At 38.8% G+C, this 24,151-nt stretch overlaps 1 protein-coding gene across 3 annotated transcripts in view; it reads right to left on the minus strand.

The window, feature by feature from the left end:
* Positions 1-22,513: 22,513 nt before the first annotated feature.
* The window catches only part of LOC150089474 (uncharacterized), a 106,855-nt gene continuing 105,217 nt past the window's right edge, over positions 22,514-24,151 (minus strand). For all 3 annotated transcript variants that reach the window (XM_090389510.1, XM_090389508.1, XM_090389509.1), the window contains one exon: positions 22,514-22,887. In XM_090389510.1, coding sequence (XP_090245636.1) covers positions 22,586-22,887 — 302 coding nt within the window. In that variant the 3' untranslated portion in view covers positions 22,514-22,585. The remainder of the gene's footprint in view (positions 22,888-24,151) is intronic.

Consider the following 24,151-nt stretch of genomic DNA (forward strand, 5'->3'; position numbering starts at 1 on the left):
AAAACAACCAAGAAGTTGAAGGATAAAAATAATTTACGTTAAGGATGAGGTGAAAGCGCAATTTACAATGACTGCAAAGCATCGGTTTAAATTACATAAATGTTTATCTAAAGGATTTTTAATATTACTTTCTGGAGAACCAGTAGAGAGAGAGAGAGAGAGAGAGAGAGAGAGAGAGAGAGAGAGAGAGAGAGAGAGAGAGAGAGAGAGCAGTTATAATTTGTTTCTATACTGAAGATAAAGGTCAGTCTCAGGCGTCAAAAAGTTTTCGGATTGTATTTAAAAATCGAAATGTTTATTTATCCGATATCCTCCATGCTGTCTTTCAAGAAGTATCCATTGCGCTTGAAGCTTAATATAACGAGTCCAATGATTCAGCCTGCTAGAAGCAGTTACAGAACCCACTGTTCTGTGCTCTCCCTCAGTATGCCCTATGGTTTTTTTTATCACACTTCGAAATAGCATGAAATGTGCGCCATTTGATGCAAAAGTTTAGTTTTTGGAACAGGAAGCTAGATCTGAAGAATGCGGAGAATGAAGAACCACTGTTATATTGATATTGGCTATTATATTGGTGTGAGCATATTCAGTCTACAGAACTCCATTTTTATTTTTTACTTTCACACAAAGCAGGAAAATCCCAATTGCAATAAATGAAGATGGACTAATAAAAGTGGAATACATAACAGAACGAACGAAATATTATAAAATAGCAAATTTAAAATACTCGAATAGTCATAAAAGAACTGTACATAAAACTATTAAAAGGTCATAAAAATAAAAGAATAATATGTATCTAAATAAAATAATTTATGAAAGTAAAATGAAGTTAAAATAAAAATGGAATCAGTGTAACTACTTTATTGAGATTTTTTTGAAGACAAAGATGATTGAATATGATAATTACATTAAAAGAAATTATCTAATTTTAAAACATTAATTATATTCAACAGTTTAAAAATGTGGCTAAAATAACTGTAATCTGTGCTGGAAGAGCACAAGATAAATTGTTTTGTCTAATAGTTTTCTCCAAGAGATGCAGAAATTTATAAGAAAGGAGATCGGAACAGAACGATCTTATTATTAAGCATTTTATAGAGTAACATGACGCGAGGACTTTTTATGGGTTTTTCCACGACATGGCGGAATTCGGTCTCAGCGATGGTTCTTTTTTGTGAGAGCAGGTATCATAAAGTTCGTACCCTTACCTAGAAATAATAGCCCTAGAAAGTTGAAACTTCACAGGAACTTTAATCCTTTTCTATGTACTCTCTCTTCATGTATAGTAGCACATTTCTCCCATCTCTGGATCAGTTGTTTAATGCCTTGATCAGAGAAGTCCGCACTGATTTCCTAAAACCACGATTCCACTTCATTGAATGCTTCCTGAGACGAATCAAAGCGGCGTCCACGCAATGGTTTCTTCATTTCTCGAAACTAGAAGTCTGACGGTGCTAGGTCAGGAAAATAGGCTGGGTGCTGCAGTACTTCGAAGTCGCACACAAATCCAACAGTTGGCGAGAACATTGCATTCGACATTGCTTCTGCAAAGGCGTCAGCAATCTTGGAACCCATCGTGTGGAGACCTTAGACATGTGCAGATGGTCATATAGAGAGAGCCTGCAAGTGTAGCACAGTGGTATCGTCACCGTCCTCCCCACACCGGGTGGAAAAGGCCTGGGTTCGAATCCCGTCGATGACGCGAGGAATTTTAATGGGCTTTTTTCACTCCGTGGCTGAGTTAGTCGGTTTCAGGCGTAGATAGCAAGGTTTTCCCCCCCAGAAACTGGGGTTTTTCGTCCAGCAAACAGACAAATCGACCATAGAACACACGCAATTAACACACAGCACGGCAAATGAATTTAATTATTCGGGTGCCTTAAATATAATAGTTTGGTTTTAGTTTTTGGTCATATAGAGACAAATCTACCATAGAACACACGCACGCAATTAACAGACATATGACACACAGCACGGCAGATGAATTTAATTATTCAGGTGGCCTAAAAATAATAGTTTTTTTTTTTTTTTTTTTTTTGGTCATATAGAATATCTGCGCGGGTAGCACAGTGGTATCGTCACTATCTTCCCCAACCAGTTGGAAAAGGCCCGGGTTCGATGAATTTGCGATGAAATGAATTGTCACACGTCTGTCACTCAGCACCAGCTGCTTAACCTTTGCAACCGTCTCACTGTCTGTGGATGTTGATGGCCTTCCTTCTCTTGGCTCCTCAAAGACAATTGTATGACCGCATTGGAACTTCCGTTTCCACTTTTTTACAGTGTCATAGGATGGACAATTCTGCCCATACACAGCTTTCATTTCTTCGTCAATTTCCTGAGCTTTCTTGTCCTGCAAATGCAGGAACTTGATCCCTGCTCGATACTCCACTTTGTCAACCGTAGCGTCCATCCTCGGTTTCTGGGCTCCACCTTTGGTGTACGATCACTTACAGGAATGAAATTTTACATGTTAGTTATTGAAAAACGGCATCTTCCTACTGATGTTTTATCTAGGTCAGGGTTCGAACTTTTTGATATCCCCTCGTATAAGTGATACATTTAAGCTCTCTTCGTATTGATCTTTATAAAAGCGAATTTCACCATCTAGTTTAATCATTTGTTTGACAGCCCATCTAGACTTTTTCAAGGGAAATATCGATTACAAGCATTTTTCTGCATTGTAATAATTATGTGGAATTTGCTGGTTATTAATTAGTTTTATCGTTGCCAAATAAATTGTATGTTAGCTCGGTGGAAAATCATTTCAGTGAATTCGTGACTTCTGTTCTACTTAGCATTCTATGTATAATGGCCATCATCTCTTTTTCTGGTATCTTTCCAAAAGAAAATTGCTCTTACGGGTAGCACAGTGGTTATAACCCCCGTCCTCCAACACTGGTGGAAAGAGCCTAAATAGGAGTCCTCCATGACGCGAGGACTTTTTATGGGCTGTTCAAAATGGCTGAGTTAGTTGGTTTCAGGAGATGGTTGCGTGTTTTTTTTTTTTTTTTTTTTCTCGGAAACGCAGAATTTTTGCCCAGCAAATACGTAAATCCACCACAGAAATACACGTAATTTACAACATAATATATACGGTACAGTATGGTCTATAAGTCACTGATCCGCCTAAAAATCCTACAATGACAACAACAGAGAAAAATTGTTGCAACGTGTGAACAGGACGACTAAAAACAGCGTTCATTAAAATGTATTACAATACGTTTTAAGAGCATTAAATGGTTTTCTGTCAGACCACTAAGATGTGAACTATTGATGCAGCGAGCGAAATAGGCAACTAGGGCTTGCTACCACAGGGAGGATGAAAAATTTTGTTTCATTTATTGTGTACCCTTTTGTTAGAAAATTCCACTCACAACCGTTTCGTTCTTTTCGATTATTAAACTGTTTCGTCTATTTTAATCAAGACTTTGGATTAATCTTTTTTTTCGTGAGGGTTATCCATAATTGAAATAAATTATTTGCACTCTTCACACCACGATAAAATCATTTTTGAGCAGTATGTTACACTACCTTTACTGGAGCCTTACAAAGTGGATTAAGGAAGCATACAGGAACAGCCTCGAACTCGCAACAAACATTATTGACTTTTTAACTGGTTAAAATTTCCCAACCATCCACCTGTACGTTATCTAACTTTATTATTAAATAATCCTTTTCACAGGCCCGAAATATCTTTACTGTTGTTTCCAGTGAGAGTTATTTTTGTTAAATTTTCTGATATAAAATTCTTCCTTTATTTTACTGAAGGGAAAATACCTCACAGTAATATTCTGAATTTGAATTTGTACACAGTTGCGTGTTCCAACGATTCTGGATTTTTTTTTTACCTTTCGAAATATGTACCAATATTTATTTTAGCTATATTTATTTTTGGAATTCAAAAACGCAACCTTTGAAGAATGTGGCCAAAATGGAGAGGAAAATGAGTAACTGTACTGTGGCTCCTTTATCTAATACTGTTCGGTTTCTTGTTACTGGTGCTCAATTAGGTGATTTCGACTTGAGGTGTCGCTATACGTCAGATAGAGCGCAGAATCACAAGTTGAATTGACAGTTCGCAATTTTAAATGAAGTGCTGTGGAGTAATAATGCGAGGAGAAGGATAAGGAACATTTATCCATTCGTATTAATGCAAAAACTGTAGATATTAGCAGTTCCAAGAGTCAGTACGAGTATGGATAATTGAAGAAACAGGTATATTATTAATTTTTTTGCACTTCTTTGGATTTTCTACGATGTTGTTGTATTTCTAATTACTCGCATTGTATTGAAAATAATTCTTGATCAGTTTTGCTCTTCAGGTTGGCTTATAATTTGAGTTTCTGGAATTCAAGTATGCATTGGAGTCTAGATCTGCGTAGTATTTGAAGATATACTGTACGTGGTTTCTGCTGCTAAAGAAGTCGAAAAATTACGGATTTATTAATGAAAACCACTCGCTCACCTCTAAGATTTTTAAACCTTGATTTAGGGTATAATTTAATTCTGTAATTACTGCAATCGTTCCCTAGTTAATAAGAAAAAAAAAAAAAAAAACGGAATCGAATTTGCGAGGAAAAAGAAATTTATTCGCTAATAATGATGAAATAAATAATAATTGGGAGTCCCAGTCGACAGAAATCTCTTTAAAAGATTTAACTGGCATGTGCATAATCTCTTCGGGACTTCTTTCGGCTCACATTGTGAGGGAGAAATTCGCTGTCTATCGACTGTAATGGGATCCTCGCTGTATGATGTTATGGGACTCTAATGTAATGCCTAATACGCTCCCCCACCCTTCGTTTCTTTTATAGCGTTCTCTGCTGTTGGTGTTCTGATTGGTTTTCAGTATGCAACGTTACCTACTTGCAAGCTAAACTCCTTTTTAGTCTACACATCAGGGCCGACAAACTTTTATTGGCATTTCTAAAAGGTGTCCCTAGTCGGTTTTCCCCCTTTTTTACTCACTGAGAGGCGTTACTCGGCAAGGGGTGGGATCGGGGGAAGAGAAAGAGTCTATTATTGTACCTACTTACGGTTTCAATGAGAGGAATAGATATCGCGGAAAGCTTATTATGACGATAAAACAGAAGCAAACTTCATTTCGCACGACATCTTGTGTCTTTGCATGGCGCGCGCCTGTTGAAATACTGACTCCGTATGCTAAATAGGTGCTTTTTTAATTCCCCGTGGGATACGTGAAAGTAACGGCTTGAATAAGCTGCAGGACCTCTAAGTGATAAGATTTCCCAGGCTCGCTTTCTGGATGCCCAATTTGCAGCTTAAGCAGGTGGTTTTGAATGTCAAAGAGGAAGCGTTGTATTGTATTTAAAGAGTTCCGAGGGAACGCCACGAAAGACGGATAGGGACGGCAAAGCGTGACGGTGTTTATAACCGTATGCAGATGAAGACATATCCCGAGTCTCAATAACCGAATAGAGCCAAAGTGCGAGTGGCTACCCTGTCTTCCTACATGCATTTCTTCTCCTGGAACTACGTCTTCGAGAACGACGACATGTTTGACCTGGAAGATACCCGGATGAATAAGAAAAGCAACGTCAAACTTTCTAAACTTCTCAACGTTTCGTAGGCTACCCCTCGTGCAAAAGTTACTTTCTACTGAACTTGTGACCGGCTGTACATGCTCCGGGTTATCGATCACTTTCTTCAGTATACACGAAGTCTGCAACTTTCTTAAATATGTTGGGTAATTAAATACAACTCGAACTAATTTTTATTGAAATAAATTCACCGGAAAATCTTCAGCACGATAATATTTTACGACATTTTTTTGTCCGATAGCGCATGGATCCCCCCTCCCCCCTTGAACAAGCATGTGCGATAGTACAGGCGAAGCGAGGTGAAGGGAATGGATTTAATTCAATTTTAAAAGCTTCCCTTAACATTTGTTGTTTTCAAAGTTAACTTAACCATTAATGGTTAACTTAACCATTGAAGTACTTCATACACCAAGCCTTATTGTCATTGAAGTTCAACGTGGTTCTAGCCCACTTGACTTCTAAATACTGCAATGATTATATTATTGCCAGAATGATTAGTTGTAAACTTTTGCTTGTGTGGCTTACCGGAGTTATAAAAAGAACTTTTTTTTTGTTGTTTTTATTCAGAAAATTGGCTCATAATGAGGAAGTTATTGTACATGTTACTAGATGGCGCTAAAAGTCAATGGAGATCCAGTTTCCTAATTTTTGAAACGTAGAAACAAATCGCATTATTTTTGGAAGTCTTAATTACTTCCAAAAATCCCTAATGAATGATAACGTATTATTGGGATTTGGTTTCTTTTTGGAATAAACGTTATGGCGTTCAATGTTATGTTGTGAATCAAAACTTTATTCAATGGAAAATCAGTTTATTTTGGAGAAATAAAGCGGAGGGGGGGGGGGGCTCAGTGCAAATTCTTTAAAACCGGAATTTGTTGGATAATGATAACATTGGTTGTTTCAAAGTCTACCCTTGACTTCTTTCTCTCTTTTGGGAGCTCCACCTTTCTCGAAAAATGACAGGTCATCACACCATGCTAAAGTAATTTAGATTTTGTGAAGATTGAGAACTTGAAATTTTAACTTTTGTATTGCCGCTAACTGACCTTAAGATTAAATTACATTTATAATTATTTGTATTTTTCCCATTTTTTTTTATAAAGGTAGAAAAAATGTAGTTTAATATTCTCTTTTTATTAAGAATAGATTCTGGATTTTCCCAGAAAATTGTCAATCAATTTTTCTGCTTTTTATCCGGCACGATCACATAAGGTCAGAAATTTACAAGATAAAAACACAGGAACATCACTGTATTTGGTAGCCATGGGAGCTTGAACATCGGTCGTTCAGAGCGCGTGTACTCCTCTACCTTCGCGCTTGATGTTGTGAACGATGGCAGAATTGTAAGATGATTCCCTTTTTAAGTTACGGCCTTTTTGCTTGCATTGTTTGCATGTATTCTCAACTCTCGCTAGCTGGTGGAGCGTTATTTCTCTGTGCGAGGTGTCGAGAGTGCGATGAACTGAATTCGAAACATGGCACGCGAGTGCTGTCCTGGAAAACATTGTCTAAGGGCTTGACAGAGATGTCTTCTATATCGGATGAAGTACTCTCGATACAGCCCCCAGAAGTGAATCTACCGGCATGTCTACCCCTGAAAAAATTTACGATGTAGCAAATAATTGCATCTCTTAATGGTTCCAAAGTGGGAACATTGTAATACATTGGAGATGTATTACCATGGCTTAAAACTTAATCTAAACTGATTTGGTTATGAAATATAGGCCATGTTGAAAAAGTATGGTGAGGTAGGACAAAATGTTCAGTGGCACTTGGAAGAATTATTCTTGAGCCCTTTCTGAGAGCGATCTTTAATTACCATCAATACAGAGGTGAAATTGTAATAGGTGCAAAATACACCAACCATCTCAGACCCCAGGCAAAAGGGTGTGTGTGTGTGTGTGCGTGGTATCACTGGTGGCTCCTAGGCATTTTCCTGCCTCCACCTTCTTCATCTTTCGTGGTGCAATACATCTGCAAAGCGGGTCCAAAAAAGCGTTGGCGCTTGTGTCAGCCTAATGCGTGTGTGTTGTCGTATTGCCTGTGCCAAGCCACCTACCACTAGGGAGTAGCCAACACCTGGGCGGCTACTGCCCAGTGCACACCTCCATGGGCACGATGAGCCCGGCCTGGAGTGCAAAAAGGCGTATCAGGATTGTAATAAAGTAGAAAAAAGTTTATTAAATTCAACAAACGTTAAACAGCAGTTAACTTCATTTGAACTTTTTATCAAGTCCGCTATCGCGAATGTACTAAGAAATGGTTCTGCTCAAAAGTATGAGATGAATTTATTTCGGTGAATATAGTGTGCTCAGGGATAATAGGAACGACGCTTCTGATCAAAAACTGCCTGAAGGTGACAAGAATGTTTCCTGAGTCAGATCAAGGAATATGAAAGTTGAGTGTGTGGTTTGAAATAACTTGTAGTAAAGAGAAGGTTACAAGCCAAAGAACTCTGAGGAGAATGACAAAATTCTCTATATTGATTAGGCTAGAACGATTGACTCATTATTAACCACTTTAAGAAGCTACCTTATCAAAAACTTGACAGCGGGAGAACCAATAGCAGGCAGTGACTACAACATCATCAAATGAGTTGCTTAAAGAAACCTATGTGGTCAAATGGAAAGGCGAGAAATTTAATTTGAAGAAAAGGTTCTATAATGTAATGACATTTCTTAGGATCGATTAAATGGAACAACTACTGTCGGATACAAATACGCAATTGGAAACTTTCAAGGGATTTATCCTCTAAGTCACAAACGTATTCATACCAGCGGTCAAGTTCAATAAACGCAATTTGCCAAAATGAATGGTATATAACAAAACTACTGATGGGTAAACCGGACCGACCCAAAATTACACCGAAATGCAGAAAATTTATTCGTATTGAAACCTCATAGACTAAGTTGCTCTGAAGTTTAACACGTTTGAGTATGAGTTATTTGCACTCGTGTTTTCTTTCAAATTTCTAGTACCAGCATCACTCTTTCCTCTTTTCCTGCCCTGATGGAATTTCTTGTCTCGCGATTGGCCTTTTGATTTCTACCCTGACATTTGGTTTGTGAATTGAGCGATAAGTTGCTCTGAAGATTCATCTGTGTTTGTTTTCTCGGCAATTTAAGCCATCAAATAAAACCAACCGGAGTTCGCTCTAAAACTCGGCTTGGTTTTATATGATGGCTTAATCGATGTCGACCCTCTTCCGAGACCGACTTTCTCGATGTGAGAAAAGCCTATGAAAGTTCCTTCCGTCGAGATGGGAATCGAATCTACAATTTCCACAGTGTGGAAGAACATTAATACCGCTACTGCTGTAGAGGGCGATTATCATTGATACTTCGAAACCTTAACGGAATCGGTACGGGTGTTCGTACTTTTTTTTTTCTTTTCATTAAACCAAACTCTTACTATAACAGTTTCAGTGGAAGGACACTTTTTTTTTTTAACCCATTCTGATGTCCAAGTAGTTACTCGTTTTATACAACTTATAAATCGGTTAGAACTTGCACAGTTTCCAGAAAACATAAAGAACGTGACTTGATGTCAAGAATACTCAGGCCTGGTGAATTCCGTGCAGAAAATTCTGTACTTTCATTGTGTACACTGTACAGTAAACTTTAAACTAAGGCAATTGTTTTGCATGAAGAATGAGACTACTCTTAAGATTGAACGGGTCAGTACCTTTGCACCTATTGAACGGATATCTCACTATTGAACTGGTCAGTACCTTTGCGCCATGTTTTGTTCGTATTGAACTTAAGTAACATCAGTGGTCTTCACTGGTGAAGCGTTACTTGTTGAAAGCAGTGCAATACCTCGGCCACTCGTTGTGAAGGTATCCACAATATGAGATCCAATTAAAACGATGCCAATTATCGACTTTACAGTTCGCTACGAACGAAACATGGCGCAAAGGCGCTGAACCGTTCAGTAGTAAACTTTAAAGAAAGCCCTATAGTCTTTCGTTATTTAGGTCAGAAAACCAAAATCTGCAAGTATGGATGAAGGCAGTGTCACTTATTTGTACTGTACAGGTACGTGGGCGACTTTGATTATGTAACTGCGCCATGTCTCGTTGCTTGTTTAAGACTATACTGTAAACTGGTTTCTCTGTAAACAATGCCTCAATCTCAAAAAATAACCCCAAAACCTGAGCAGCAATACATATTTATGTAAAATTATATATGCATGTATACCATTCATATATAAACTACTTCGGGAAACTAACCAGTTAGTTTCCCGAAGTAGTTCTTATTTCAAGGTCTTGGGGTTTTCTCTTTTTGATGATTTTCTTTCCAAGTGACTTCCAAAACTTCTTGGTTGAATTCAAAATGAAGTTGAGAAAATTTGCAATGTCAAGATATCGCGTATGTTGGGACGCGTTTTAAATTTTCCTGCATAATCATGTGGGCAATTACAGTTCACAGCCGAACTTAAATACATTAGATAGGGCTCTCGAGGATTACTCGCACCATGACACTGCCAGAAGAGATCTGGGTAGAGGAATTTTGCACTCTGGATCCGTCGCTTCATGTGGTAAATATTATGGATAATAAATAGTGTGAAAACTGTTTCATTGGACCATTTATATACCTTGCCATTCCTCTTGCAATCACTGTTAGCGGCTCAATCTCTTTCACTGAGACAAATTCAAGGAGCGCAGTGTACTTTCTTGGACCCATTGACCTAACTTTCGGTAAGCATGAAGGCATCCGTGATTTTACAAAATATTGTCGTTCCAATTTTGTTTACACAACCGGAAACAAGTCGTCTGTCTCGATTAAGGATTTTCTTAGTTCTCTGCTACAGGTTTTCTTAGTCGATAGCCATTGATTGTAGACTTTGATATAATGTTTGCATTGATCGTGTCACCTAATCTTAGCGGTATTCATATTATACGGGACTGATAATCACCGTTTCCGTGAAATGCCGATACCGTCTGCTTTTCTGACGCGAAGTATATGGAACTCTGCTTCCATAATAAATGGGAGGAGAGGAGAAATTCCTTGAGAATTGATAGGATGCCTTCTTTTATCAGGATTCCGATTGTCTAATATTTTGATAGGGGAGAATATATATATGTATGTAACTGAACTACAGATAGTGCATACCTCGTATTTATGCTTATTTATATTGAATTTTTGGAATTGTTCTTTGTATGGAAAATAGTTTTTGAAATGAATACATTGCAGGGATTAAATATTCTTGTATTTGGATACTATTTAAGCAACATTTCTGTTATCCGAAACGAATATTACAGTAATTATTTAATATTTAAAAGCATTCACCAAAACTATGCGCCACTCCTCTCTGAGAGTATCTGTAATTTCATCAGCGGATTGAATTCGGTTGATTTTTAGCCTGTTTTCTGAGAATTTTCAGTGGTTCGTTTTGTATTCAAGAGGAACTCTAAGCAGCCTCTTGTTGATCTCCAACTGTTGAATAAATTTTTCGTTTATGGAAGGAGAGTCAAAATTCGCGCAACCTAAATTTCGAATTACTAATTTGGGTTGCTGGAATTTTGAATCACACTGTACTATTTGATGACTGCCACGTGGAAAAGTTTGGCATTCATCGTTGCTTCCGGTTGTGCAACGGCGATCAAAATCCAAAAATGGAAATTTAACCGTTGGGATAGCAGTGAAATTTTAGTTTTGTAGGCCCACACGAAAAGCAAACGATTGCCGTGAATCGCAGCTCTCACCTCTTCTGCAGACCGTGTCGTTCAGGACCGGTCGTAATCGTAGCCTTAACTCACGTGTAACAATTTTGTTGTCAGGTGACGCAGTATGAGAAGCGCAATGGGATCTCCGGTTGATTGCGAAAATTATAAATCGAGGACTGCTCTCCCCTCCCCGCTATTTTCCAGTTGAAGCGCGATGCCGAGAGATCTAGAGTGTAATCATTGGGCATTGACGAATAGTGGATGAATGATGATTGAGTTTTAGGATAATTCGACGTCTGCATGTAGGTGTTGTTCAGTAGCTGAACTAGTGAACAACACTTATCTGATAGGTCTTCATGGTAGCTGGGGACATAATTTTGTAGAAAATGGAGATAAAATATTTGATAATTAGTGAGAAAGATTAGAGAAAGTGAACCTCGTAGCTGTGGAACGGTTTCAGTCCTTTTTGTTATTTCATTTTTTAACTTTAATTTTTATTTTTCACTTTTTTGTGGTTTTAATTCTTGTTATCAGCTTTCGATTACACTGCGATACATCAGTGTTTCTCAACCGGTAGTCCGCGGACCCTAAAGGTCCGTAAGTCGTGTATAGGGGATGGGTTATGTTACAACTAAAAAGATTTTTATGTAAATCCCAAACACGAGAGGTATTAGTACCGTACATGAGTTGGAGGTTGAGAAGATGAATGAAGATATTTGTTGACATTGGACTTGAACTTCTGAAGACTAATTTTCAGGAAATTCGTATGAAGGAAGGTTGTTCCAGAAAACGGAAGTTGAATGAATAAATGAGGAAGAAGAAAAGTTGCTTCTGTTAGTTTGAAGTTGGATAGTAAATGGATGTTGACAGGTTGCAGCACGTGTTCGGACTACTTTGGAAGAGAGCGCAGGAATTATACAGCTATTATATTTGACGGTATTGCGTTGTTGCAAGCAGGAAGGCCAGTTTTACGACATATGACAATTTACGATTAAATCGTAAATGGTCATACGTTTATTTGGGTTATTTTTCGCCCATGGGTGAGGTAAAAGCTCAGCTGTGTCCGATGGAAAAGAAAGAAGTTTAAAGAAAATATTTCAGGAAATAAATAATTGTGATAGATAAATGAGAGCTGTAATTGTTTAGTAATGCTACTGGTACTTCTAAATTCTATTGAACCTCGATAGAATTGTTAATTCTCTCTCTCTCTCTCTCTCTCTCTCTCTCTCTCTCTCTCTCTCTCTCAAGGAAATCTTTTAATTTTTTGTACTTTTTATGAATTGAACTATTGTCTCTTAGTAAAGGAAATTTAATAAATTTAGCTTTTTATTTTTGTATCAAGTAAGCTTACTCTCTTGTTTACAATTTTTTTTTTTTTCAAATAAAATTGCATCGAAGACATTAGGGGTCGTAAGGGGTCGGGACTTCGAAAAAGGTTGAGAAATGCTCGCCTATATATGATTTTTGCAAACTTAAAAGTATGAGTATAGTTTTATCCTCTTCTGATGGGATTCAAAAAATCGATGTCATTTTTCCCCTACGCGTCAAAGTGGTGAAATTGGTATTGCTGTAGTGAACTCATTTTGATGTAACGGATATACCACGAATTGTATTTCCTAGTTATGAAAGAAGTCTTGAAAAAAAAAAAGCTGCATTAAATTTATGTAATTAATGCAGCATTTTTTTTTTTTTTTTTTTGTTAAATAAGTCTTCGTCGATGTGATTTCCTGCTGTGACATTGTACAAATTTTACACTACTAAATCGGACATTGAATCACCGACTTTTAAAAGTAAACTTATGGTTATTTTTGGTGACCAGGAAAAATTGAGCTCCACACTGCCATCTATATTGAAAATGCGAGACGGTTGGGTTAAATGAAGAATAAAATCCCGTGCATTTTGTATAGTATCTATGGCGTGACGTGGATCCAGAGGTCACACATCGTTTGGTACTTTTGCGTGAGCAATATTACGGGATATGTCACTGAGGACAAGATTCAATACGATATACAAATCTGCTGTCAGATGAATATTCGTTCAATCCTTCAAACGAAAATGCACCAATTTTGGCCAAAATTTCGAAACTTGTATAGAGCAGCAGAGACTGTTACTAGCAAAATTTAACCCTTGGAACATGGGTAGGCAACCTGCGGCTCTAACTTTTAGCCAACATGAAGCACAATTTGAAATGGAATAAGAGGACTTAAAAATCAAGGACATGTGGAGTGTAAGACTGAAATTGGAGATTTGGAAAGGCAAAAAACTGCCTTTTGTAATTCTATACAAATGGACCGCCATAGACGAGTTGAAAAAGCAAGACCAAATTGTGTTCATGTGGGCTAAAAGTTAGAGACGCAGTTACATGCTAAAAAAAAAAAAAAACACTCGGACACGCATATAAATTTGAAAATACAGTATTTGCGTTTGGACTTCCCTCAGTTTTTGGTTCGACGTAGTAATGCGAACAAATATTTTCGAACATGAATTATATTCAAAATAAATCAAGAAACCATCTGAACAATGAGTCTCTCAGCACGTTTAAAGATGAAAATTACGGCATACTCGCTTGATGTTGAGAGACTCGCTCAAGAAGTTCAGAAGGAAAAGTCACATTAATTCGTACCCAATTGGATGTTTGTTACGTTTTTTTCAGTATTAATAAATAATATTTCAAAATATATATTTTTAATAAAACACCTTCCCACTCCATTCCATTTCTTAAACTACCCCCTCCCCCCAGCTTGAGCTGAGGTGCAGCTCTTCAGAGTCTCCTTTTTTTTTAATTAGATCAAAAATGGCTCTTCACTCAAAAAAAGGCTGCCGGCCCCTGCCTTAGAAGAAGGCAATAAATTTGAACGATGTGGTACTGAACTTGAATCTACCGAAGAATTTCAGCATGGCTTTTAGATTCAGGTTGAGTGAAAAGAATCTCCTAGCACTCTTGGCGCTTAATGTTTTCGCATAGGTATTGAGAAAAATAAATCGTCCCAAGGAAGTCTTGTGTTCCGTGGTGACAAATGGTTTAAATCAGCGTCTGGATGTTACCTGTGGTCCATCGGAATAAAGATTGTTCATTGACAGCTCGATAACGAGCTTAAAAGGAACTATGCTGCACAATACAGTTTTTTTTTTTTTTTTTTTTTTAGAAAAAAAAAAACAAAACTTTTTGTTTTTGTTTAGCTGAGTAAGCGCGAAATATTGTGATGAGTGAATAGTTTGTGGTAAATAACCATACTTCTTGGGTTTCACAACTTCCTTGTTTCCTGTGCGAATTAGGCAGCAGGGCAAAGCTTGATCGGTGGTGTATGAACACGTGGCCAGAAACGACTAATGTCACATCTGGAAGCAAAAATGTAATTAATGAGAAGAAGAACTTCTCTCCAATCAGAGTGCGTCCGTTTACAATACACAGACTGTAATCGAACATTGGCCGTCTAGCCTTCGCAAGGACCGTAAGGAGGAAGTTGTTCTAGCTCGGCTTCGCATAGGACACAGTCATCTGACGCATGCTTTTCTGTTGAGGGCTGATGACCGTCCTATATGTGAGCATTGTGATACCATTTTGACATTGAAACATCGTTATTGATTGTCCAAGATTTTTAAATGCATGCTGTTTATTTTTTAGCGCTTTTTGAGCCTTATACACTCAGTCAGATTTTAACTAACAAAGACAATGTCCTCAATTTAACTTTTTAAAAACTACAAACCTCTATTCATGTATATAAATGTTTTTAATACTCATTATGTATATTTCTTTTATCAGATATTTTACTTGTCTTTTAATCATTTATACGTATTAATATATTACTGTTTATTTAAATATTGGACTTGGCGCGTCATGGCCTTAGTCGCCCACGCGCCATCAAAACCAAAACACGATATACATAATATTGGGACTACTGAATGTTGGTTTTTGAAAAGTAAACGTGCTGTGCACAAATTTCAGATATGTGCGAACTCAGCCATGTGAAATAAGTACTCGACCATTAAAATATTGATTTTTACGCAGTGAAAGCGCTTTACCTAATTGTTCTTAATATTCTGTTGACAAGTGTCTGCTGAGTAGTTGAAAGGCATACAGGGTGAGCGAAAAGTTGAGCAACCCGTAGCGAAATATTTATTGGTGGTTGTAATTGAAGGCAGTTCGACTGGTATCGTAAACAGACTAAACCAGAACGGAATTCGCACGTGATTTTGTAACAGATTCGTGACAGCCATATTTCAACAGACGAAGCGTAAACGTGCAATTTTTGCAAACGCAACGAGCATTCATTGTCCAACACCACCTGGAGTCTCCTTCTTATTTAACTTGACAGAACAAGTTTTGTGATGCATTTCTCGGGTTTTCCTGTGCCAAATAAATCCGCAATATCTCATCTGGTTAACCTTGCACAGGAAGTGTGCGGGACAGAAAACGTTCTGGTCGGCCATCAATGTTAGCTAACGACAGTGTCTGCAATAGTCGTCCGACTTTATTACGCTAGCCACGAAAATCTCCGAGAAAACTTTCGGAGCAGAGTGGATTATCTTACCCAAGTGTAGGTAAGGTTACAAAGATTTTAAAACTCCTTCCATATCGTGTACATGTCATGCACGAATTCAAGGAACCTGAAAGTCAAAAACGAATTCAATACTGCTTTACACGCTTAATTCGAGAGGGTATTACCATTTTAGATAAAGCTTTCTATACTGATGAAGCGTGATTTCATCGAAGTACTGTTAATACGCAAAACAGTAGAATATGGAGCAGTGCAGAAAATCCACATCTTTCACGAAAGACGTTGCACTTCTTGAAAGTCGGTTTTTGATTTGATTTTGGTTTTTATGGTGCAAGGGCGACTAAGGACATGATGCTCCAAGTCCGTTGGAAGTCCGTGTATGGTATGTGTTATTGGTTCCATTTTTCTTTAGTGATAGGTAACTGCTGAATGTCACCAAGAAATAATAATGGATTTCATATCCTTATTGGAACGCGACGAGCAAGGCTGCTAGTTTCGGTAAGATGGGGCTACGACTCATACAGCAAATTCAATAATGCGGATGTTGCGCGAATTCTCTGGTGATCGCATAATTTCTCAAAACTTGTGGGTTTTCCCATCCTCCATTCTCCAGACATCCTATTGCCACCGGATTTCTATCTTTGGAGTTTTTGAAAGAGAATGTGTACAAAAAATAACCCACACACACGCTAGAAGAACTAAAACTAAATATTGAACTGTGTATTCCAAACATTACTGAAGAAGACGGCCTCCGTAGCCGAGTGGGCAGGAGCGGGAGTGCAGTAGCACACGCTCTTTGAGTAGACCGGGGTTCAAACCCCTGACTGCTGAATACGGTCGATCTGCCAACCCGCACTGGACCAGCGTGGCAGATTATGGTCCATTTCCCTCAGCATGAATTGTTGAGGAGGCTTCCATCCTGCAGTGGGTTGATAATGGCTGCACTTTACTTACTGAAGAAACTCTTCGTCGGGTTGCAACAAACGTGAGGAAAAGAGTGAATGCGTGCATTGCTGAACGGGGTGGGCATTTCCAGCACTTACTTTAATATCGATTTTTTTATTTTGCTTTCTCATTTTCATGTATTTTTTTATTTTTTTTTTTATTTACAAATATAACGTTTGAGGAATTGGGTTGCATAACTTTTCGCTCACTCTGTATATACTATTTTTCCTAAAGATATTAATATCTTTTATTTTATTCAAAACATTGACGTGATAGAGCAAAATCAGTTACGCATTTATGAGAGGCCTCCGTAGCCGAATGGTCAGGGGGCGGGAGTGCCGTAGCACCCGCTCTTTGGGCAGACCGGGGTTCAGTCCTCTGCCTGCTAAATACGGTCCATCTGCCAACCCGCACTGGACCAGCGTTGCAGATTATGGTCCATCAACATGAATCGTCGAGGAGGCTTCCATCCTGCAGTGGACTGATAATGCTCGCAGTTTGCCTTTTGTACTATACATATTTAGAAAACATACCTAAATATCGTATAAATTTACCTATTTCAATTTAAAAGCAGAAAATTTTTTAAAATGCACAAAATAGCGTTTTTTAAACGAATTGTCAAAGTATGAAGAATTTCAAAGCAAGACGTTCTTCCCAAAGAAGAATATATTTAAGAGTGCCACCGCCCAGAGACGTAGTATCGAACTCTTGGCTTCCGTTGTAAAGTGCGGCTGTGAGACAGCAAGTTAAACGCGGATATCCTGTCCAAATTACCGTTTTAGCATATATTTTTATATTTTTTGCAGTGATTTTTAATGATATGTGTATAGCGGTGTATCTGATATTTCAATTGTGCAAGATGTATCCACAATTTTTAATAGAAACAGAATACATTTGTTAATCTGTGGTCAGAATCTTCAGGAATTCTATACGAATTCACTTTCTTTTTAGAACTCCTTTTCTTATTACAAATGATTTCTGTGATTTCTTTCATATGGAGGAAAGATTAAAAGCCAAATTTGTACTGTTTTCGTATTAAGGACCTGCAATCCAAAAACCGCACTGAATTGCTTTTCTCTCTCTCCCTCTTCGGAGGCAAACCCGTTTTTTGTACCTCTCACTGAGATCCCGTTCAACCTCCGTGGTTATAAAGCAGCAAATAAGGCTAATCTGAGAACAGACTACGACGACAACTACACTTTAGGATGTTCTGGAACTAACATCATATCGCCATTTACCGGACGATGGAGAGAGAGAGTGAGTCCGCCATTCACATGCGGAGGAATCCAGGAATGAATTCAGGTGAAGAGCACCGTTTTTAGTGCACACGTGAACGAAGAGCTGCGAGCAATGGAAGCAGAGAGATTATATGTGGTTATTCAAGCATATTTTTCGAGCATTTTGTGTTGTCTTCTGTAATGTGACCGTTAGGTAATTCTTCTACAACCCTTAGAAAAGTCCTTTATACCTGTTCGAAGAAGGGACAGTTCCTCCAACTGGGAGATGAGGGTAGTTTCGGCTCCTGCTGGTTACAAATATTCTTTTAGACTATTTCACCTCCCTTATAAAAATCAATTCGGTGCCTTCAATTGGGCATTAATGGTACGATGCAGCAAAAAATCAAGACCTTCCCCCTCTTAACCGACTATTCGTCTAAAGGCTGAACGAGGCTCAAATAAAACAGGACACCGGAGTCTTCTGTTAGACCGAAGAAGTCCGGTGGTTTCGGTACATTGAAGAGATCCTCGGTGAAGTAATATGAAGATATCATCGGAGGACCTTTATTTTTATGGACAACGATGCTCTTTATCCCGGAGTTAGTGTAGTTGAAAATGTGTAATGATTCTAGTAGAGCACTCTCCCCATGCAATTTCCAAATTCCAATTATATTCAGCAACACATTATCCGCGCGTTAGTACAGTGGTTATAATCACCGTCCTCCGTACATGGCTGGTGAGGGCTCGAGTTCGAATACCTTCAGTGATGCGATGAACTGTTTCAATCCGTGGCCGAGTTAGTCGGTCTCAGTCGTGAATAGAAAGATTTTTTTTATCCCGGAAATTCGGGTTTTTCGAAACAAAACAAACAAATCGACCAGAGAAAGCAAGAAATTTATGGACATATTACACGTGGGCCTGTAACTTCGGACTCGCGTGGTCTTAACATGACAGTTATATTAAGGTTATGAATATATTGTTCTTCCACAGTTCTGGAAAAGATAAGTTTGGTTTCCGCTGGGAAACTTTAGAGAACATATTTCATACCATGGCCGAGTTGGCTAAATTAAGATATGATATTAGGGTTCCCTGTAAATGATTACATCTACCCATATATTTATTTTATCTGTAAATTGCGTGTGTTCTCAGGTCAATTTTCCTGTTTTGCTGAACGAAAAAAACCCCAGTTTATGGGGTAAAACCTTGCTATCTACGCCTGAGACCAACTAACTCAGCTATGGAGTGAAAAAAAGCCCACTGAAGTTCCTCGCGTCATCGACAGATTCCAACCCGGGCCTTTTCCACTCTGTGTGGGGAGGACGGTGACGATACCACTGTGCTACCGCGCAGACGCTGAGTTGGAGTTGGCTAGTCGGGGGGGGGGGGTATAGTCACACACCTTGGTTTCTTCATTCCATGAAAGAAAGTAACGAGGTTTGGGGGTTGCAGATATCCCGCCCACTTTCTTTTCCAGGAGTTTTGGGCTGCGCTGCTCATACTGCTCGATAAGATTAACAGAACAATGGTTTTCACGAATATTTGATTGTGAAGTGTCGCTGAAGGCGGATATTTGATATACTGAGCATCCTGGCATGCAAATTCCGGGTATCCAGTAGAAATCGATCAACCACCTTAGAGCCGCAGATTATGCAAATTATTCATGCCTATAAAACAGGTTGCGACCACTTCACTTCATTCCCGTAAAGCTAATAAAAAAAAAAAAATGAAAATGTCTCTTGCGATTGCAGCGGTCACGGGTGAAAACATTTCCAACAGAACTGTGTTAAGAAGGCTCAATTCAAGTGGATTCTACGCAAGGAAGCCAGTGGTTTGTATTCCATTAACCCCAAGTCATCTGGAGACAACGAGGAATGCAGTACCATCCTCCAACATCAGAGAAAGGGACACAGGGTTGAGGCAGTGTTCTCGTGTGGGCCAGAATAATGATTAACGGCCGCATCCTTTATGTTTTTGATTGGGGTATCGTAACTGCGCAGAAGTACCGAGAACAGATCCTCGAACTCTATATGCGACTTTTTAGGGGTACTGTTGCCCCAGATTTTCTTTTCATGCACGACAATGTCACCGTACGTAGAACTGAAGTGGAGGAATATCTTGAAACTGAAGGTATCCAACGACTGCCGTGGCCTGCTCCATCACAGACGTAAATCCGATCGAACATGTATGGGACGCCCTTATGCCTCGCATTGCATTGCCAGCCAACTCCTTGGTCACTTGGTGAGCTAAGGTCTGCGCTGGTCAAAGAATGGGATTTTTTGCCACAGAATCTTATAGAAAGTCTTATATTGAGCATGGTTCACCGCTGTCAGCTCTATTTAGGCGCTGTAGTGATCTTACGCCTTATTGATGTCATGCGATCATATTTTTCGAGCATTTTGTGTTGACTTCTGTAATGTGACCGTTAGGTAATTCTTATACAACCCGTAGAAATGTCTTTTATACCTGTTCGAAGTTTCTTGCAGTCTCCTCATTTTATCGTTATTCGATGGTACACTGCCATACCTAATTTTGTCTCGCTTCATAGCACGCTGCACGACTTACACTACGTTTTATACATGTTCTGTTAATTTTGTCGAGCAGTGTATCTGAGTAGTCCTAATTGTCCCCGCGGGTAGCAGAGTGGTTATAATTATCGTCCTCCCCTCACCGGATTGGAAAGGCCCGGGTTAGAATCCAGTTAATGATGCGGGAAACTTTTATTGGCTTTTGCACTACGTGCTGAGTTAGTCGGACTGAGGTGAGGATATCAATTTTTTTTCCCCCCCTCCAAGAAACGTCGGTTTTTTGTCCAGCAGAAGTGGTAACCGACCAGCCAATACAGTCAATTTATGGTCATAATATACATTGGTGATGAAGTTGTTCTCGTGTAACCCTAATATGACAGAAAGGGTTCTTGCTTACTGACAAGATAAATTACAATTATTGCCAGTTGGCATGTCAGACAGGGGCGAGCTAGTGAACTTTGTTTTCTTAGAATTATTTTCTTTATTTCAGTAGTTCCATTTGAAAATTTATATTTTGTTATTCATATATATATATATCATCAAAATATCTCTTTGAACATCTTTGTATATTGTTACAACTCGACCTTTCTAACCAATGCATTCCGAAATATTTTACGAAATCTTCGTCACTCGTATAAGGAATTTCTTGTGGCATTTGTGTTCTTTCAATTCTAGACCACCACGCACTTGCAGCGAAAAAATCAATCCACCTTATTGCTTTCTAGTATACCATCCAGAATTAATGACATCTACACATAGACCAGCTATCTGCACTTACCAGAAAGGCGAAGATACAATCATGAGATATGCTAAAGTATTTAGTCACCCAGAGAGATGGTATTCAGATGGTGGTTCGTGCCACATCAGCAACTTGGCTCTGTGCAGCTGAAATGCACAAACCGTAAAGTGAATAGTTTGTGTCGTCTACGGTATCCATCACGGGGCAGATCCATGAGGCCACAAGGACATCTATCATTATGTGAACCATACGTAGAGAACCACGGATGGTTCACGCAAAAGCTTCGATTTATTTACAGGGCTATGGAATGAAGGATCGTTACTCCACAGTACCTACACAATGTACCGTTTGAGTACGAGTTTGCCGGGAGAGTGTGCTGTTGGAATGCGTTGTCTGGTTGATGTACTTTTGTGGAGGCTATCTGATGGAATGGAGAGGTTTTGGACTTGGTTGATGGTAGTAGTGCTTGAAACCGTGATCTACTTGGACGTTCAGGACAATTATGTTACTGTGGAAACGGATCCTGTCATTATCAGCATGACAACACGATGTCACACAGGACTGGTTTACGAAAAAACGAGGTTGAAAAGTTGGACTGGCTGGTTCAGAATTCAGACCTCAACCCCACTGAACCCCACATTAGAAGAATTGAAATGCCGGATTAGGCTGTGGCAAAAATGGCATGGTCTTATTAAAACTAATTTTGGCAACTCCTCCGCGGTAGGAGTTGTGTGAATTCCGCCTTGCACCTTCTGAAAGTTGTTATAAATTGTGTCCAGGAGGGTTTACAATGCATACATGCGGTATTGCGTCCGAGTACTTTTGGCTATGTGGTATATTTCGTATCTCCCCTCCCAAAGCCCAGAATTTTTTAATTATTAAGCAATGAAACTTTGATCTCGTAAATATTGGCCCTCCTTTTTATTAGTGACTTTGTGTACGCATAATTTGCGACATTCAGTGGTCTCAAAAGATCTTTTCGGGATGCTTGGACGAGAAGGCACTTTGTGTGATATCTGCTAACAGCAAAAGGTACCACCCGAATATTTATGTAATGAAACATTCCAATTTGGAATCATTCATTTTGTATATTTATTTAAGTGGAAATAAACAGTTTGTAGAATTGATGGAACATGGGACTGCAGCTGCAGAACCACGATTAAAAAGAAATACATTTAGTTTTTCCATTAGTTGTTTTTAATGTACATTTAATAATTCGCTTCTGTAATAGCAATAATAACGTAAAGTAATTATTATTTAAACTATAAAATGCGTCTTAGAGAATAAACTACTATTTAATGTGCATATATATATTTATATAAGTATAAACAAGCTTTAATTAACATACTCGCTGAAAGGCTTCGTGGCAGAAAACAAATTATGAAAACAAGTGTAATATTCATTCAGAGCGCGGCTGGGTTTTGGTTATCTATCACTAGATGGCACCACAAGTTCATAGTTTCCGCTTTTGCTGTTCAGCACAATCTTATCTTTCAAGTTGTTGGAGTACACTGTCGAATGAGTCTTAAGGAGGGTGACGTCATCTGTTAGCGACACAAGATGCTGCGTTTCTCGGTGACGTCGCAGGTCAACTTTCCGCTGAAAGGCACGCGGACAGAGCTCACAAGCAAAAGGTTTGAACCCGGTGTGCTTTCGGCTGTGAGTGATTAGATTGGATGACTGGCTGAAGGCTTTTCCACAGACCCCGCATTTGTGGGGCTTCTCACCTGGAAGAAGAGAAAAACAAATTATTTTTAGGTTAATTTCGTTCATTATTCTCGCTGTCGCGCGGGCACACGCACTAAAATATCAGAAATGGTGGCGTGATATTTTAAAACACATTTTTAATTAAAAAAAATCTTAGATTCTAACTCCTTCCTAATGATCTAATAATATTTCTCCTTAAGATGGCAGGAAGCTTCAAACTCAACGGTAACATCAGACGCAATGGAATAACTGTGAAATCAAAATGTATTATAATGCATTGTACTGTTATAAGTATCCGAACATCGGTAGCAGTTGGTGTGAGTCCAGAGGGCATTTGAGTTTTAAAGAGGCGTTTCGTACAATCTGTTTGAAGTTTCCGAGTCAACTGTGGCCATGAAATATGGAAAGAAGAGTGTGAATCTGAAGAAATCACCTGGTAAGCTGGCCACACTTAAGATTCAGCCCTATGAAAGAGAGCGCTGACTTTTTCCTTTATGAGACAAAGTTTAGAGACACGATTTATATCGCGTCTGTAATCAGAGATCCAAATATCAACTAGGGTGGCCGTTCGGGGTCCTTGCTATTCATAAAGAGTTTCGCAGCCTTAGTTTCTGTGATAGAGCGAAATCTCGCAAACCTAATGTAAATACAAACAAGAAGTTTGGTTCGTTGTACACAATTTATAGATTCTGCGTAATCTACGTCGATAACCCTCTAAGCCACAATCCCAGCTAGGCACCTGGTTTGAAGAGGACGTCGTGAATTGGCCCGTCTGATATAGAATAACCTTCGGATGAGTTGAATGCAGGATAAAGGTCGAGGCCAGCACCATCCTTTTGCCAGTTTAGCTGACGACTGTTTTCAAGGAGTGGAGAGAAATGTCAGCTGCTCGGATTAGGATCTGGAGATCCTTCAATCTACATAGGCACCCGAGCCCCTCTTGAGATCGAATTTTTTTCCATTGAAAGGGAGGGGTGGGGTTTCGTAAAGAAACCAAGAATTTTGGCCCTCCCTTTCCGAAAACAGTCAACAGTTGTGCCAGTGATCATCACTTGGTAAGAGGCTCTGAAATTTTTTTTCGTGCTGTTCTAAAATGTATTAAAATACATCTGCAGTATTGATGGAATATATTCCTATCTTTGTATAAAATAGGGGTTCACTTGACTAGAAAATACTCACTGGCCAAAAAATTAGTAAACTTTTGCAATTGGAGTAAACAGATAATTAAACGTATGATATGCAAATGTCAGTTTTCACACTTGGCATGATTGCAAGTGCTTTGCT

Source organism: Mastigoproctus giganteus, chromosome 2 (assembly GCF_048544385.1).
Source record: "Mastigoproctus giganteus isolate SK-2022 chromosome 2, ASM4854438v1, whole genome shotgun sequence".
NCBI lineage: Eukaryota > Metazoa > Arthropoda > Arachnida > Uropygi > Thelyphonidae > Mastigoproctus > Mastigoproctus giganteus.